At 34.0% G+C, this 18,642-nt stretch overlaps 1 protein-coding gene across 1 annotated transcript; it reads right to left on the reverse strand.

Annotated features, from left to right (window-relative positions):
* Positions 1–1,849: 1,849 nt before the first annotated feature.
* LOC110030667 (SWR1 complex subunit 6) lies at positions 1,850–18,318 on the reverse strand. The gene is made up of 4 exons (XM_020733492.1): positions 18,087–18,318; positions 17,905–18,007; positions 2,841–2,950; positions 1,850–2,147 (listed from the first exon to the last, which is right to left on the reverse strand). Exons 1-4 carry the CDS (start codon positions 18,189–18,191, stop codon positions 1,944–1,946), a joined length of 522 nt encoding a protein of 173 aa, XP_020589151.1. The 5' UTR covers positions 18,192–18,318; the 3' UTR covers positions 1,850–1,943.
* Between the last annotated feature and the right edge of the window lie 324 nt (positions 18,319–18,642).

The raw sequence follows: 18,642 nt of genomic DNA on the forward strand, positions 1-18,642 counted from the left end.
TCAAAGGAAGGTCCACTGGATGTATCTAGTCCAAGGCCAACTAGGCAACTGAATGACTCGAAGCCCAGCGATTCGACAAGAAGTAAGGCCCATGAGAATCAAAATTGTTCACCATGATGAAACCAATCTAATGGAGCTAACCTCTTGAGTTCCGTAGTTATACCAGAGACTTCCAACAATATCCCTTAATATCATCAAGAATCGATAGGACAACAAATCTTAGACATCCCTCAGGATCTCTTCATTTAAGGGTTATTAACTATCAAATTAAGATGATTCAACCTCGGTTCGATATCGTAGTTTCACCTTTTCGATAGAAGTTCCTCATCAGGGATTGAGGGTTGACGGTCTTACCCAACCAACTAATCGATAAAATTTAATCGACCGGTTCAATCTTGTCAACCCCTTGTCCTTAAGAGATCAATCAACCAACAACGTCTATCAAACCTAGCTGACTTATCAAGTCTATCATAACCTTATTAGCCTAGTCAACTAGCAACATCTACCAAGTCTAGCCAACTGACAGTACTTACCAAGTCTCTGGTAGTCCAATCAGCCAAGCCAGAGGACAACCAAGTTCTGGGCTCACATACATAAAGTACCAAGAATAACTTGTGCAGCCCCCAACTAAAATAATGTCATAAATAAAATTCATATAGTGTACCCCCCTTCTCCATAAATAGGGGATCACTCTAGTGTGTGATCTTACTCTCTCTCCCGTCCTACACTATTTCTTGGATGTGATTCGTGGACAAACAAAATTCAACAATAAGAATTAAGTGGTAAGTATGTAAATGCCCTTGATTTTAATCAGAACACTTACTTTTTTTCTCCATTAAGATTATTGTTTTAGAAGAGTGACAACAATATTCATTGTTAGATAGGGTGTTTGGCTTATTTGAAGTACTCAGTAAATAATCCATCTTTGCTATAACAAATAACAACTAAATGTTAGTGTGTTATAATGGCAAAGTAGAATAAGGCAAAAATATTCACAGGCACAAGATAATTATGGTCTAATTCCATTACAAATGATTTAAAACTTATATATGTAGACATTAAATTGTTAACCTTTACTTCAGCTTAAATTGCCCGGCCTCGGAGATAAAAAAATATTTAGGAGTTGTTGGTTTTCCTAATTAGTGATTTATTTTAAATGAAATGAAAATTTTTGGTATTTATTTGGAATAAAAGCAGAATGTGCTCTAAAATATTAGTGCATTTAGAATTCATCATGCAATTCAACATTGTTATATTTCGAATTCGCTAGAACTACCACTGCATCCCACCGGTTAGCCAACAGCCCACTACCACCGCATCCCCTGCTGCCCACTCAACAGCCCATATTGTTTGCTATCGTAAACAGACGAATCCGGATGCCAAGGGATGGCCGTGATACAGCGGAGGTCGGGACTAAACGACAGACATAATGATCTCTCCAAGAAAGAGGAGACACACGTACACGTGTACACACATAACACTAATTTATTTATATATATACACAGATTCTCCCTAAAGAGGGTATTCATGTAATTCAAACACCCGTAAGGGATCTATTAAACACCCACTACATATCGAATTTCTAATATTAGCTCGAAAACCACCCATTATAATATATATTTAATATATAATACCTCATATCTACACAACATATCTCAGCTTATTACTTCCTATCCAAAATAATAATATAGTCTAGCAATAATAAAGCAATCATAAACTCGATGGTCACTAAAAATAAGAGAACCCACTTGAACAAATATTGAATTCTTCGGCAAGAACAATTAGAACGCAGTTGCTCTATTGGTTTATATCCAATGTAAATCTAGCCTTCTAAAAAAGAAAAAACTGATAAGGCCACAACGAATTCATCATAAATGACTAGAATCAATCCAAGTGAATTAAAAAATATTAGAGAAGAAAGCTGAAAAGTATTCTAGCAGTTGTCAAGCAACAAATTTCAAACATCGCGTATCATTGTGTATAACCTGACAACGGGAAGAACAAAATCTGACTCCACACCTCACGCAAGTGTAGTTTCCTATAAATCCACAAACCGAGCAGAAATAACGACGACTGCTGGAGGTCGGAGGACCCACTGCAGCTCTCCAGTAAGTCGGAACACGTGGGGGTAAGGACTCCAGATTCGCCTTTTAGAGGAGAAAAACAAAAGAAGCGTCAGTTATGGCTACAAGGAAAACACGTTTTAAAACACGGGTGATTCGTTAAGCAAGCGAGCTGCACATAAATAATTTTTTGAGCTCAACTTACAAAGAAGCCGAACACAAACAGAACTTTGATCGATCTGTCATAGTTTGGCTTTAGCTCTAATTCATTAAATAAAATTTATATATATACCACTGAATTCTTATGTATAACTTCAATTTTTACTTACATAGCACCTTCACTATGCATGAACAGGTGTATTTCACTTTTTCAAAGTTAAAATCTGGTATTTTTTGTTATTTGAAAGGTTTAGTTGGCATAAATGTAAAATTTAAAGATCTGGTGTTAGATATGTAAATATATAAGAATTAAGTGGTATGCATGCAAATGTCTGTAATTTTTATGTTGCATCAAATGTATTAATTTTTATGTTGCATTTAAAAAATTCTATAATTGATTGTTTTTAAATCATTAAAGCTAAATAAGAGCACGGCACGATCGCAAAAGAACAAACGAAATTGAATCAAATTGAAAACAAACATGTCATTCACAAACCATCTTGAAAACAAGTCGATTTCAAACAAACACATTTTCAGGCAAGCCAAATCCGAATAAGCATTAGGAAGCATTAGGCTTGCTGTTTGTATATACAGACTAACCTGTGAAAATTTTCTCACCTCATGTATTATCTCCAAAAATGTCCTAGGAGCCCTCCTTGCGTTCTCCAGTGCTTTTGCCTGTCTGGTTTTCCTCTTGGTACCCTTCTGTTTCTTCTGTACATAAATTACTACAATCATACCAGCAAAACATTAGGTGCATTCTTTGTTATAGTTGGCAGGATAACATGTAATTCAAATTAAATTTGGAATGCAGCAATGATTTTTCAGTAATATGAACTTCCTTTCTAGTTAGTCGAGTACATGCTGCTCATGTTGAGTAATTAGCAAGGGCTTGTCTTGCAAAATTTAGATTTTGTAGTCACTTTGTATAGAAAACGGCAGAGTTTTCAAAATGAGAATATTAGGATATTATTTATAGATTTTTTGAGAAAATAACAATTTAGGCTGATAAGATCCAGCCAGTGTTTAGCTAAGCTTCTGTGATTTGCTGAGGTTTCTAATTGTTGGGGAGAAATTTTGGAGGGCATAGGAAAAGATGGAGTGTGGACCACATCATTAAATAATTGGAGCAAAGCATCCCTGCCACTTAAACGCTAACCGGCCTGCGTAACAAGGCAAAACTCCTCTCATACAAGGCACACTGTTTTTTTTTTTATTTATTTTTATTATTTTTATTTTTATTATTTTTATTTTTTTTTGACATTGGTACGAATAAATTGGAATAGCTGTTTGGTTGGAAGAGTATATATATAGAGTTAAATGTAGAACAGAACAAGAATTTTTTGGAGGCATTACGTTTAAAACTGAGTTGAAGTTATGGATATCCTTCGTAAAATAAAATGTATTATCATTAATGAAAATAATAAAGAGAAAAAAAAAAAGGACAGCAAGAAACAACAGTAAAGCGTTAAACACAACTAAAAATAAAATACATAGAAAAGGAAAAAGTTCAGGGCCCAATTAAAATTAACTAACTTGTAGATTAGTATATTTTAGAGAGTACAGGGAAGGTTTTTTTTTTTGTAATTTATTTCTTCCCCTCCTATCATATAGAAATTGAAAATTTTTAGCTCCTCTTTCGTAGGAATGCTAACACAGAGACAACAGAAAGAGAAACGAGGTAGCCCATATCTCTAGCAATAAGAAGACAATCAAGCTCATCTCTTCTATTATAACTAAAGTACGCTATGAAAGACAGCAGAGATATTTCAAATATGATAGGCATAGCTCCTCTTTTTTCTAAGCTTTTCCATAAAGCTCAAAAGCAACAGCTATTGTAGGTACTTGAACTGATAAGATACGATGTTGTGCTTATCACATCTGCCCAAAATATTTTTAATAATCCTCATGAAATCTCGAATGCCTACCTTTCTCATTCAAACTAATGCTCATTCTTTTAGCAATTTGATTATATTGGACAGTTTCTAAAATTATTGTCTCCATATGAATTCCATCACTAGTAGTTATTTTTTAGATCAATGTCACATACTCTCTAATTATGTAGAATCATACTTTTTCTTAAAAAATTTATACCAATCTTATTTTTAACTAAGCTTTTCCATCTTACAATGGAAGCAACACTTCACTTGTCTAAAATAAATAACTCGTCTTTTTGACGCATATGTTTATAAAGGAGACATAGTAAATTGGGCCCGAGGCATGTGATGAAAGATGGCTCATACTCATTTGTTTGAACTAATCCAAACCTCTTAGCTCTAGGTTTACGACTAAATACATTCAATCTTTCGTTGCTGTCCTAGAATGCAATCTTAACGAGATTTAGATAAAATAGATCTCAAATATGAGAATTTAACTTTAGGGTACGAATAATTTTTATGCCCTTGTCACTCCTATGGCCCAATCTTCTGGTTGAAATATCCTTCTTTGTACTCAAAATGTGTTGGAACTTCCACTATCGTATCCTATGGGGGTGTAGACTGCATTGTCAAAGTTTTGAGAAAAATAGACTGAATTCTGAATAGGCTCAATTCCCTTTCCCCTTAGTATTCATTCCATCAAATAATACTCTTACAATCTATTTAGATACAAAATAAAGTGCATAATCTATTTTTGGTAACTTAATAATGCATATTCCTAATCTAAATATTCAGCTAAAAAGAAATAAATCAAAATAAAGATATTGGAAATAAGAAAATTTCTAACTAATAAAAACTCCTAATTTAGCTGTCCGATTTCCGTCCTTCTTAATTGACATCCCCTCTCAAATTGATGCTGGCTGATCAGGAAGCATCAATTTGCCAACAAGAAACTGATAACACTATCGGGACAATCGGGACAAAAAATAAAATCCCCAAGCCTCAGAGTGTCGAAACCTCAGAGTGTCGAAGCCCAAGAGTGTCGAAGAAAAAAGTTTTGTCGAAGCCTAAAAATGTAGAAGCTTGAGAGTGTCGAAGCCTCAGAGTGCCGAAGCCTGAAATGTCGAAGCTCAAGAGTGTCGAAGCCCAAGAGTGTCGAAGCTCAAAAGTGTCGAAGCCCCAAAGTGCTAAAGCCCGAGAGGCCGAAGCCTGAGAGTGTTGAAGCCTGAGAGTGCCGAAGCACGAGAGGCTGAAGTCTAAGAGTGTCGAAGCCCAAAAGGCTAAAGCCTGAGAGTGTCGAAGCCTGAGAGGCCGAAGCGGACTCACTTGGGTGAAGAGGTTGACATTTTCAGGTCTTTTGCGGAGATCAGGGTGAGATCTAGCATGTGGTATGCTATCTTCCTTCCTCCCTTCTCGTCCCTCAAGAAGGCCAACGGGAAGGGAGTCTTTGATAGTCCTCCAAATGATTATCGGTGATTAGGGCAATTTGGCTCTGATACCATATCAAAGTTTTGAGAAAAATAGACTAAATTTTGAATATGTTCAATTCTCTTTCCCCTTTGCTTTCATTCCATTAAATAATATTCTTACAATCTATTTTAGGTACAAAATAAAGTGCATAATCTATTTTTGGTAACTTAGTAACACATATTCCTAATCTAAATATTTAACTAAAAGGGAAATAAATCAGAATAAAGATATTGGAAAGAAGAAAGCTTCTAATTATAGAAAACTCCTAATTTAACTGTCTGGCTTCTGTCCTTCCTGATTGACATGCATCAATCACAATTATCTGAAAAATAATTAGGGCTCATTTAATCACCTTTCAAATATAAATATTCAACGCGGTATTGCATCATTTCGTTATAATTTATCCACTAGAAATTTGGTTTTCTCTTAGGACAAAAATATGTTTAATCTTACTAAGCCTCCATGTGAATTTGTTCATGATTTGGAGTACCATGCCACCAATGCCCCCAAGATCGAGGGCTTATCAAATAAAAAATAGCTTACCATTATTACCTGTAGATTAATCTGTTATTTGTTAACTATGATAAGAATAGAAAAATACAACCAAATCTAATATTCATAATTCCATAAGATGATCAATATTGAGAATAAGGATCTCTTTGGGGCAGCTATTGATTATTTATAAGCAGATTATTCTGATAATCTGATAATCTACAGATTATCAGAATAAGCTGGTTTACTGTTTGTGGCGGCTTATTCAGAATAGCTTATTGGTAGTCATGGTTGTATAAATTACCTTCATACCCCTGTCTGGTAAAACTGTTTGGGACAGCTTATTCAGAATAGTTTATTGATAGTAAAGAAGCATATAGTGCAGAAACATAAAATCGTCACAGATCAGTTCGAAAAGATGATAAACAATTCTCACACTATCGTGAATATCAAAAAAAATAAAAAAAGGATAAAGACGAGTATAAGTACAATGAGAAATATTAAAATATTTAATTTCAAACTCTGACTACGTCTGTTTTTAGCTGCACTATCAACCTGGGAAAACATCAGATTCCCATCACTGCTAGCAGTATAACATGTGGGACTGTCGGCCCATCGGAAGAAATCGCAACGAGCTAAAACACCCTTGCGACAACCGAAGAACGGTCTCCCACTGCTATGAGGCTGACGCGACGTGTGTAATGAAGCCGATAGTCCACAGTAACACAAAACAACTCTGTCTATCACTGAAATTCTAGAAGTCATGTTCGTATAACTGCGAAAACAAAAACAAAAAAAATGAATGTTAGATCTTATCCCAAAAAAAATACACATCAAAATGAATCTATAATGTACGAAGGAAAGAAAGACTTGTTGAATTAGTTGTCATATATAACAACTGTTATAGACTCCCTCAGAGCAGTCATCTCAGCCACACCATCCGCGTTATGAACTTCAAATTCATTAAAGTCATTCTCATGCTCAGGTACTGAAGGCCCGATCATAATTTTTTATGGTTCTTCATAGACATTCAGCTCATCGTTATCAGCCATATTGAACTCCGTATCTGAACCTGAAGGATGTCGTCGGATGAAGTTATGAAGTGTCATTGTTGTCTCCACAATATGCACTTGCTTTTGAAATGGATATGACGGCATATCACGTAGGATGACTTATTTATTCTTCCAAACCCCAAACGTTCTTTCAATTACCCAACGTAAAGAGGAACGACGTTTGTTAAACATTTCTTTCCTATCACGAATAGTGTCACTTGCTCACTCAAAATCAGGAATATGGTACCTAGTGTCTAGATATGGCTTCAGATAGCTTCTCTGCATAGGTCATCCAGCATCAACCAAATAATATTTTCTTGTTATAGAAGACATTGTTATTTGTAATAAATACCTAGAACTAGGAATTTTGTAAATCAAAACATACCTGAAGGCTGATGAGGAAAACCCTGCGATCTATTCCTAGTAGCATAGGAAAAAATCTGACTGTCATGTGCACTCCCTTCCCAGCCCGCAATAGCATATGTGAAACGCATTTTGAATTCGCATATCGTCATGACATTTTGAGTAGTTGAACCACTTTGACCAATGTAAGTCACCTTGTCCTGGCTGGGTAGTCGGGCATCAATATGAGTACTGTCAATTGCACCTATGCAGTTCTGTTTTATAGGGTTAGTAAATATTTATATTTTGGTATATACGTAAAAAAATAATAGTTACCTTGAAGTAAGACATGTAACGGAGATCGGTTACGATTTGTCCTAGAGTATTAGCAAATGATGGATCATCTGGCCTGATGATTTTACGGCTAAGCTAACAAGTGTTTTTATGCCTTTGGAGAAATAAAGGTTTATTGTCTCCAATGAATGTTGAAATCTCTTCATAGCGCCCCTAATTGATTAGCGTTATAGCCAATACATCTCTTCATGTCGTTCTCGAAGAACCTTGGAGTCCGTGATTCAGGGATAACTCGTGCAAGAGATCCATAAATATCGGTACAGTCATTTGAAATATGTTACTAAACCTAAAAACCTAATTGGATGTCTAGCTAATTGGATGTCTAGAAAGCATGTCACCTACCCATTTAATCCCAACAAAGTTGGAGGTCATTCGGGGGATACGAACAGTGCTTAATCGGTAATACTCCAACAATAATATGGCAATAGCTGCAGCCCATGTCATTCTCTTACGATGTTCAGGTTGTGGATTCATCCTAAAGGAAGAAAGATATCGGTTAGTTCATCAATTATTAATCAATAGAGCAAGCGAGAAATAAACAATGATAACACTCAGCCAGTTACAATAAAAATGTATAGAGTTCTACTAATAGGCATTCAGGAATCAAGTAGAAGTACATTTAAAAAAAAACATAACTCCAAATAACAGCTGAGAATATAACTTTAAAGAGTACATAATACAACAAAAGAAAACATATAAAAACTCAATCATCCACAAAAATACGTAAATATTCGACTCGCACTCTGGTTCCATCGTCATGAATATTTGGCTACGTGTTGGATCCTCTAGTTTTTTCATACATATTGCATGAAAGTGTTTATCCGCTACTACTTCAGGAATAGTAGACAAAGTTCGAAGAAAATCGAAGATAGTGCTGTTCGGAACTGGAGCAGGCAGTGGAGCTCCAAAAGCATTTATGAGTCGATCAAATGAAGTTTTCACAAAAGTGTCATTTTCTTTCTTCCTTCTTCCTAGTCTGGGCCTCTTCATCTGTGAGCTTGACTCCCCCATCTCCCTCTGGTTAACACTGTGTATTTCTTCTTCAACTTCCACCGGCTCTGGTGGAAAATCATCGGGTATTCCTGTAAACCCCGTCTCACTAGGTCCTGCAAACCCTCTCACTAGGGCTGAATGCATGTTTTCCCGTCGCCACAACCCCCTTGAACATTATGTCATGTTTATCTTCAAGATCCGGCTCAAATTCTCTCTGCTTGTATTCTTTCGTTGTCGGCATTGCCTATAACATTACATTGAGGAGGGGGTTTAGGGGGATAATTGTTTAAATTGAAAATATTTGTAATAAACAAAAAGGTAATGACAATTTTACCTCTAATTTCTCAGCTCACCATTCATCTGGAGCATCAATTGTCAGTTTGATGGGATCCCGGCCTAACTCTGTGGATCTACGTTTCAGCTCATTCCAAATTTTCCACTCCTTCAATTGATCTCATTTATTTTAAACTTCAGTCTGTCGTAACCCCTTCCAGTCAGTTTTTTAAACCATTCATCTCGATCTCAATCTCGGTGATACAGAAGTTGTAGAAAATATTTGTAACTACTTTATCCCACATCGCTGACGGACCACCTTCATTTGTCTTAGCCATGATGAAACTATATGAAGAACTAAATATGCATAAAGAAATTCAAATTGTAAATCAACATGCATAAGAAAATTTTTTAAATGAACCAACAAGAGATGAAAGGCATCGAACTTTGTACATGGCTTAGAAAAGAAACAGTAAAGAACTTGGCAACTTCTTCTACCACCTATACCAACAACAGTGTCCAAATTTGCTCATAAAAAAAATTAATAATGACAAAGGAATTATATGATTCGGTCAAAGACCTACATCCACAGTAAGGCATTGAACATGTTTTATTATGCAGTTGTATAAGATTACATAGCTATGATTCTCAAGGGAGAACACTACAACTAAAATACATGTGTAACAATAAAGCAATAGACATCTTTCATATACTGACTGACTGGTATTGAAAGACGTCCAACTGAAGTACAGGTCTGACAATAAAGCAATACACATCTTCTCATACATGTCGTGGAATCCAATTCCACCCGAAAAAACTGCCAAGTGTGACAATAATTTTCTTCATTGTCAACTACAAATATGCATTTCCATCATTTAGATAAGTAAACGAGATACGCATATCTACAGTCATCATCATAACCATAATGAGTGTTCTTATAAAAAATATAATCACGATGTTAAAAGACCAATGCAAACCGTAGTTCTAAAGACCAATACAACTCATAGCTCTAAAATATAAGCACTGTATTTTCTCTCTACCCTCAGCATCAAAGGAAGCTGGAAAACCCCATAAAAATATACCAACCCGATGTTCTAAAACCCAAACAGAAATAATTCATCAACACAGAAATGAAAGTGAGAGAATTCATGCACTAAAGAGCAGCATTCAAAGAATTGTGGGTTTTGTATGTAAATGCCCCATGATATATTTTTTAACTCATCTCAACAACAACGCCATATACATAGGACTCCAAGGCCAATAAATTCCCCATTATACAATTGAGCGACATTCAAAGAAATGCCCCATGATATATCCCTAACTAAAGAGTGGAATGTATGTAAATGCCCCATTATAGAGTGGAATGTATGTAAATCCTCCATTATATTTTTTGCTAACAGTGAATAGTATTTGCATTGGAAATGAAGTGACAAGTATTGTTTCTTCTCAACAAATAACAAGAATTCAAAATATTTACATGCATTGCAATCAGAAAATAGATCCCAAGCAATCCAAAATTGCAATTTTCCAATTCCAACATTTTGAACCATGAAATTTAACATAGGAACAGGAAGAAGAAATTTTCCAAAAGACCCCATCACCAACCAACTGAAGCCCATATATAAGGGTATACCCGAATTCATACGAACAGAAATACTCACAAAACAATATAACAGGTGCAGTGGAACACAAATCCAATGCATTCAAGAGATTTTTTCATCTGTCATTCTTGCGATATTACCAAAAAAAAAAATAGAAAGTGCACTGGAACACAGATCCAATGCATTCAAAGCATTCCAAAATAATCCAGCAAAGGCATCTTCAATAAAACCCTAAAACATTAACTGAATCTTGCAAAAAAAAGAGAAAGACAGTCGAATTGGTGTTCGCAAGGAGAAGATCGAGTCATAAAACCAACCAGAAAATATAGCAACACATAAGAGTTGATAATAATTATTAATACACCGCTCCAACATTTATGGAGGGTTAAAGCACACTTATGGCATGAATTTTATCAACAAAATTAATGTCTGCGAAGAGCAACTAACATGTAAGCAAATTATACTATTAATTGTGTTGAGCAATAGATGGTCCTTCAAACATACGAAGATTAAAAACTCGTGTATAAGAAGTACATAATTGACAATTGACAATTTCTTCTGCATTTAAGATAATGCATTCATCATAGTTGTATATTCAATGAGAATGTTAAAAGTAATGTTCTTACTCGAGGAAATGAAAATAACTCCATGTGTTCTCCCATAATCAACTTCCACTATTCTCGACAATAGTAGAAAGCTATGCTTGATTTAATAGTTGATAAAACTTTAATTTTATAAAGTTAACATTCTATTGCATATTCCAATAGCAATGAAATTTGCCTATCTTAACATTTCTCTCTTCCATTGCTATGATAATAATAACTATCATACTGATAAAATTTTGAGAAAAATTAAATAAATAAAAGAGAACAATCACGCAATAGATTATAAATGCAAAATATAAGTTAAAGCTACTCCATGAGATTCACCTATATCCATAGTCATATAGTGATATATGTAAAATATGATATTGTGCATAGTATTTTTATTATACTTTGTGTCGGTTTTATGTTCTTTTTGGGTCCAGTATACAAGAACAAATGTAGCACTTGGAAGAAATGAAGTTAAAAAGAAATTTGTGCCCTAAAGCCTAAAGCAAGGGCCCTGGCATGAAAAGGCAAGTGCTGCAACACCTATCCAGAGAGCCTTAGTGCCCAAAATAGAAACTTTCATACAAAATCCTAAGAGTAAGACACTGCGGCACCAGAGGCCAAGAGCTCCATTGTCATAAACTAGTGCCCCAATGCTCACAGCTGTAGCACCACCGAGCACGAAGCCATAATTTGAAGAATCAGAGTCCTGAAATGTGGCGCTCAAACTCAGCACTGCCACTCCCCACCAAAATATGGTGATATTGCGGTTTGTTGACGGTTCGGCCGCTCCCCACTAACATATGGTGATATTGCAGTTTGCTGACGATTCGGATGAAGGATTTCAATAAAATCTTGCAAATTATCAAGGGGGGAGGGGTGGAATCAATAAAATCTTGCAAATTGACGTGAGGGGGGGTGTGGAGGGTGGGTCTCCTCCTCAGCCACCATAAATTCACCACTAATTTTAACCAAGTTGTACTTCTATTTTGTTCCGATAGTACTAGATCACAACTAATTTTAACAATTTAAATGACTTGTTTGAATGTAAATTAAAGTTAAAACAATAACTTCATCATTCATAAGTTCAAAAATCACCACTAGTTTTAATCTAGTTGTACTTCTATTTTGTTCCGACATTACTAGATCACAACTAATTTTAACAATTTAAATGACTTGTTTGAATGTAAATTAAAGTTAAAACAATAACTTCATCATTCATAAGTTCAAAAATCTTTTTTTTTTTTGGGGGGGTGGGTTGCCCGCTTAAATTCACCACTAGTTTTAACCTACTTGTACTTCTATTTTGTTCTAACAATACTAGATCACAACTAATTTTAACAATTTAAATAACTAGTTTCAATGTAAATTAAAGTCAAAACAATAACTTCCTTGGACTGGAATCCTTTTAAAATATGGGAAAATTCAAGCAAGATTTTTGAACTTATGAATGATGAAATTATTGTTTTAACTTTTTAATCTTAATTTACATTCAAACTAGTCATTTAAATTGTTAAAATTAGTTGTGCTCTAATACTGTCGAAACAAAATAGATGTACAACTAGGTTAAAACTAGTGGTGGATTTAAGGGGCAGAGGGGGCAACCCCCCCCCCCACCAAAACCAAGTTTATCATTATCTACTCCAACCGAGATCGCTCTATCTGCATCCCTCTAGCTCTTGCTATTCGACCTTCCGTGATCTTGCTTTCAAGGGAGGAAATCGTAGAGGATGTCTTCGTTCTCATAGGATACTAATCTCAATGCCAGCCAAGGAAATTAACTTTTTTAATTTTCCATTATTTTTGCATACATTTTTCCAAGGGCTCCGGCTACCAGAGATTATGTTGGTGTTGTACAACATCCTAAAATATTCTTTTGCCAATGTGATTAATCTCACCTCTGGCGACAAAATTGCGCTTCTCCGCTTCTTTTTCTGATTAAACATGGAATTAGATTGATCAATGGCTAATTCTTCTTTTTTGAATGTAACTGAATTATTTTGTGCTTTTATTTGAATAAAGAAAGTGGCAACAGAAGTTTTAAAGGAGATATCTTCCAAATATATATATTTTTTAATGTTAAGCAATTTTCTGAAAGCCTTCTTTGTTCATTTATACATCAGAGCGGACTATAAATCGAAGTTTTCATATTAAAAAGCAGGAGAAGGAAGAGTAAAGACATCAAAGTCATCGCCTCGACCAACTCCTCAAATATAAAATTCATGTTTTATAAAGCATAAACAATATCTTTTTATTCAGTTAAAATTTTCATTCTATAATGTACTGATTTGATCTCATATAAAGTAGATGATTTGAAGATTTGAACATTTTATTTTTAATATGTCTGTCCCCTTAATTTTATAAAAGAACTTTGCATTTGATTTTTGGGATGTTTATTGATATGTTGATATATTTATATTTAATAATTTTACAATTATTTTTTGATGTCTTTGCCTTGTTAATTTTTTTATCATTTTAATAGCATCACCCCCACACTCGCAACATTGCCAACAAATGGTAGATGATACAAATAACTTTTTTATGATTTTAAGAGCCAACTCATTAAAAATTATTTTTACTAGAGAAACTAGTTTTTAATGAATTCATTAAATCTTAGATCTAAATTATTACAAAAAAGTTTAACAGTTAATCCCAGTCCTAAGCCCGAATGAAAACATGAAAAAAAATTTTAAAAATGTTATTTTGTGCCCTCGCTTTAAAATTCTTATGGCTATGACATTGGTTAAAACATAAGAGTTTGGTGGAATAGACATATTGCCAGCAGATTCTTGCAATCTTTATGGGGAAGTGTGGGTGTCTGAGAAATCTTGCAGGGTTAGGGGAACCTAACTATAAAATGGATTTCAAAGCTTGTTATATCTCAAAATAGAGTATGACGTAATAGGCACCGATTCACAACTATAATAGAAAAATACTTTGAGAAATTTAGATTTTATTATACAATTCCTCAAACCAATTAAAAAACCTTTCACACTTATTTTTTCACTTTAAATTAGGATTTTAAACACTTTTAAAACTTAAAAAATTTGTAAAACTTTGGATTGAACTTAGGATCAGTGAACTAGAGTGGTTAAACTTCTTGGAAAAATAACTCATTCCGCATTAGATTGATTATATAGATTTATAATTCGTATACTATTTAATCAACATATATACTTGCGAGATTAATGTGTGCCTCAGTGCACAATGGATCATATAGTAATAAAAAATTCTATTTAGTTTCAAAGAGACGGTAAATTAAGGATTCTTTCATATAATGTTCAGGGTACAGATATAGATATTATTGTCTCTATGTCAATGACTAATAGGATATGTAATCATCTAATGTGAAAATGAAAGCTAAAATTTGAGAAAAGACATTGACAATGCTATTGCTACACTCTTCCCTTCTCTATTATAGAGATTTCTCTATAATGGTCAAAAGATTCCCTTTTTAATAGATATTTTAGATTCTTTCATATAATGTTCAAGGTACGAATATAGACATTATTGTCTCTATGTCAATGACTAATAGGAAATGTAACCATCTAATGTGAAGATGAAAGCTAAAATTGGAGAAAAAGACATTGACAATGATATTGCTACTTTCTTCCCTTCTCTATTATAGAGATTTCTCTATAATGGTCGCAAGATTCCCTTTTTAATAGAACCAAAATGACCAATACCTCCCTTCCACCTTTCACATCTCCCCTCTCTCTCCATCTTCCATCTATTAACTTGCATTTATGGCATGTTTTTAAACAACATACAATTATTCCATTATATAATGCTTAGAAATTCAAAACATCAATTTTGTAGAAATTAGTTCGTGGCAAATAGCATATATAAATTATGTTGAGGGTGACGGGTAGCAAACTTTTAGAGGTTAGGTAAACAGTAGTAGATAACTCTACATAAATATATTACAGAAATTTAACCCACAACTAAAAATAAAAAAGTTGATAGTAGCTATCTTACAAATTATAGCATATTTAAATTTGAGTAAAGTGCAAAAATAGCCCCTTGACTATTCGCATTGGGTGGGTCCCAAAGTCTATAAAAGTGTCTAATTAGTCCTCAAGTTTTTTTTAATATGGACTGAATTAACAATATGGGGGACGATTTTAGCCCCTTTTATGAGATTCTAGGGACTAAATTCACACTTTATAAAATTTAAAACTAAAATAACTCTCGACAAGGAGTCAGGGATCATTTTGACATTTTTCTCATTTAAATTTAATATTTCAAGTTAATAATTTGTCATAATCATGCACCATATGTTGGTGTGGGCATTAAAAATATAAAATAATCATATAAGCAACATACTTGAGAAAATTTGTGATTTAAAAATATACAATTAATAGATATGCTAGAGATTTAATAAATATACAATTATTTTATTGCATATTATTGATTATGTTTTATACCATTTTATGCATATATATAGTTGTTTGCCTTTTTTTGTTAGGTATGTTAGACATAACTATATTATGATATTTCTCTGCTATGTGCATGTCGGTATGTTGCAAAGAATGGGATGATGGTATGTTGCAAAGAATGGGAAGTTCAAAAACCAACTCAATTTTTTCAAGCATGGTTATTAATGCTTTGAAAAGGCATTTAAAAATGGTAGGTTTGCATACTTTCAAAACAACATCTTTCTACTTTGCCTTTTGGATAGAAGCTCAGAAAAAAAAGGATAGATGAAATGGTTTATAAAAGACCACGTTGCTTTATATCATCAAAAAGATGGAATGGTTTATGAAAACCACCAATAGTGGATCCCTACCTTCGTGGCGTTTTGATAAGAATGCTCAAAGGAAAAAAGCAACATTAAATGGTGCAATAAAGAGGGAATACAATCTGTAAAGAGTGAACTCAGATCCCATCCTTTTAGTGATGCATTATGTGGTTTAGCAGTTAAGTTGAGCTTATCTCTCAACAAGTCCCAGTGGTAATTCCTGCAAGTTTCATGATGTCACTTATACCCTTTGAAGATTCGCCATAAGTGAAAGTGACTTTGAGGCCACTTATGGACTTTCAGTGAATCCCTAAAAACTATTGTAAGAATCAAGGTTAAGTGCATGCTATGAAATTGCTACCGAAAAAATTAATCCCAACACTCCTTCAATTATGTGTATCTACAAAGGATTCAATAAGGAATTTGGTTCAAAATTTTATTTCGCTATCGATCATCGTTCTTATGAAATCATTATCATTGTTCTTATGAAATCATTCATTGTTCTTATGAAAATGAAATCATTACAAAATGTAGGATTACGGCATCTCAATCCTTGTAGTACAATGCATAATAGTGAGCCAATATTGTTTGAATGTTTTTTTTTTCTTGCTCAATTTTTATTTTTGAAATTTACAAAGAGATTTTAAAAGGTATTAAATTTAAAATATTTATGAACAGGTCTTTATCCCATAACAGAATTGATTAACATCCAAACCACTTACATCAACTATTTCTCCCCATTCCGGACTTTAAAATCTGGTTATTAATGTTCAAGCTAGTTATATTATACCTAAGCTCTTCTCATAAAAACTGTTCAAGCTATTAACATTATAAATGGAAAAAGCAATGCATGTTTTTTTAAACAGTCTTTGTCGGCTACATAGCCTCTCTTGGAAAAACAATTTTTTGTTAATCTTGTAATTTGGATTTTAGATGGAGATGGAAAGGAATGTAGATTCTACAAAAACTTTTATATTATTGTGTTAAATTCGATGCAAGAAATAAACCTTAGAAATGATCTTAGGAGCACTTGTATTGATAAACCCATCAGATGAAAGAGGCATTCATTGTTCTATGCACAAAGATTTAATTTCACCTTTTCAAGCTTGTTTTCCTCCATGCTTATCAATATTGTTTCGTAAAAATTTTCTCCATGCAAATATTATATTCCTTGGCGATGAAAGATCTGCTTAAGTTAAACATATTTGAAATATCTAAATTTTTTTAGTTATCATATATTTCCAACACATCATATAAAGGCGTTAAGACAAATATTATTTATTAAGCTAAACTAATGATTTCAAGGCGTTAAACAAGTAGTATCCAAAAGCTCAAAGGCCAATGGCAAAAGAACAAAATCATTCATGTTGCAAATAAGGAAAAAGGAACTTCATGAAATTCATGAGATGACCATAGACTAAACTGATGAAGGAAATAACAACATTAAAGAGGCACCACGATAGAATTTTCTATAAAAATGATCAGCTGAGATGGAGAAACATATAAAAAAATGATGGAATAATAAACTCCTACTTTATTTGTTATCAACCATGGTCATTTGCTTGGAAGTGAATCAGTAAAAGGTGCAATCTATCAAATAGAATCCACAATAAGATCCCTACAAATATTAAAGTTCCATACCCAAACGCCTAACAAAAACTTGTTCATTGAGTTTTGATGGAGATAGCATGAAGAAGATGCTACCTTTCACACGCATTCTCCTTTCGAGCATCATATAATCACTACACGCATAAATGTTTGTCCTTCCATTTCCCTTTCAGTCTATAAGCGAGAAATACCAATCAATGCAAATATTCAAATTTCGCAACTACTATTAGAGTTTTATAATTTGTACCATAAATCATGTAAGAGAAAGTAACCATTAATGATTAAAAACCTTGATCTTCGTCATCCAGAGAGGCATCATCGTCGTCGTTGATCTCTACAGCCTCAACTCCAGCATTGTCACTTTCAAGAGCCTCCAGACGTGCAAGCGCTGCCTATTAGTAAAACAATAAATAAAAAAATTACAATAACACCATTATATCTTTGAATTTCTATGTATTAGTCGTACTTAACCTGTGTCCTGTTATCTGTGCTGGCAAGAGCGGCAGCCATCTTGGAAGCGACTTTCCTCGTCCGAGCCGACGTCCGACGGAAAGGGCCGATGTTCTCTTCATCCATGGAATCTCGCCTCTAGGGGAAGCAAAACGAATCAGGGTTAGAATTGGGGGTTTCGGAGAGCAGATGAGCCAAATTCGAAGCTTATGGGGGTGACAAGGAAAACCGTATAGGCGGAATACGCTGAAACTAATAGCTAAGAGCTGGGCTGTGGTTCGGGCTTTCCAGGAGCCCGTAGGCATCGCGATAAGGTGGGATGTACATTTTAGAGTTGGGCTGATTTTAATTATTTTAATGTAATATGATAATTTTTAAAAAAAAAATTCAAATATGATGTAGAGAAAAAATGATATTATATGCCTAATAATAATTGAAATTGGCAAAATTTCTCTATTATTTATTTTAATGGATAAATTTGGCTCTACCTTGGGCCAATATGACTTGGTTAAGTTAATCTGAACAGGACAACCCTTAGTGATTCTATGGGACTCACAAAACATAAATCACTTCTTCC

This window comes from Phalaenopsis equestris, unplaced genomic scaffold, assembly GCF_001263595.1.
Source record: "Phalaenopsis equestris unplaced genomic scaffold, ASM126359v1 Scaffold000749, whole genome shotgun sequence".
Lineage (NCBI taxonomy): Eukaryota > Viridiplantae > Streptophyta > Magnoliopsida > Asparagales > Orchidaceae > Phalaenopsis > Phalaenopsis equestris.

Coding starts and splice junctions, on each gene's coding strand:
- LOC110030667 (XM_020733492.1), bottom strand. CDS start 18,191: ATGGATGAAGAGAACATCGGCCCTTTCCGTCGGACGTCGGCTCGGACG. Junction 18,008..18,086: donor GCACAGATAACAGGACACAG/GTTAAGTACGAC, acceptor TTTTACTAATAG/GCAGCGCTTGCACGTCTGGA. Junction 2,148..2,840: donor TTTTGGAGATAATACATGAG/GTGAGAAAATTT, acceptor CTCCTCTAAAAG/GCGAATCTGGAGTCCTTACC.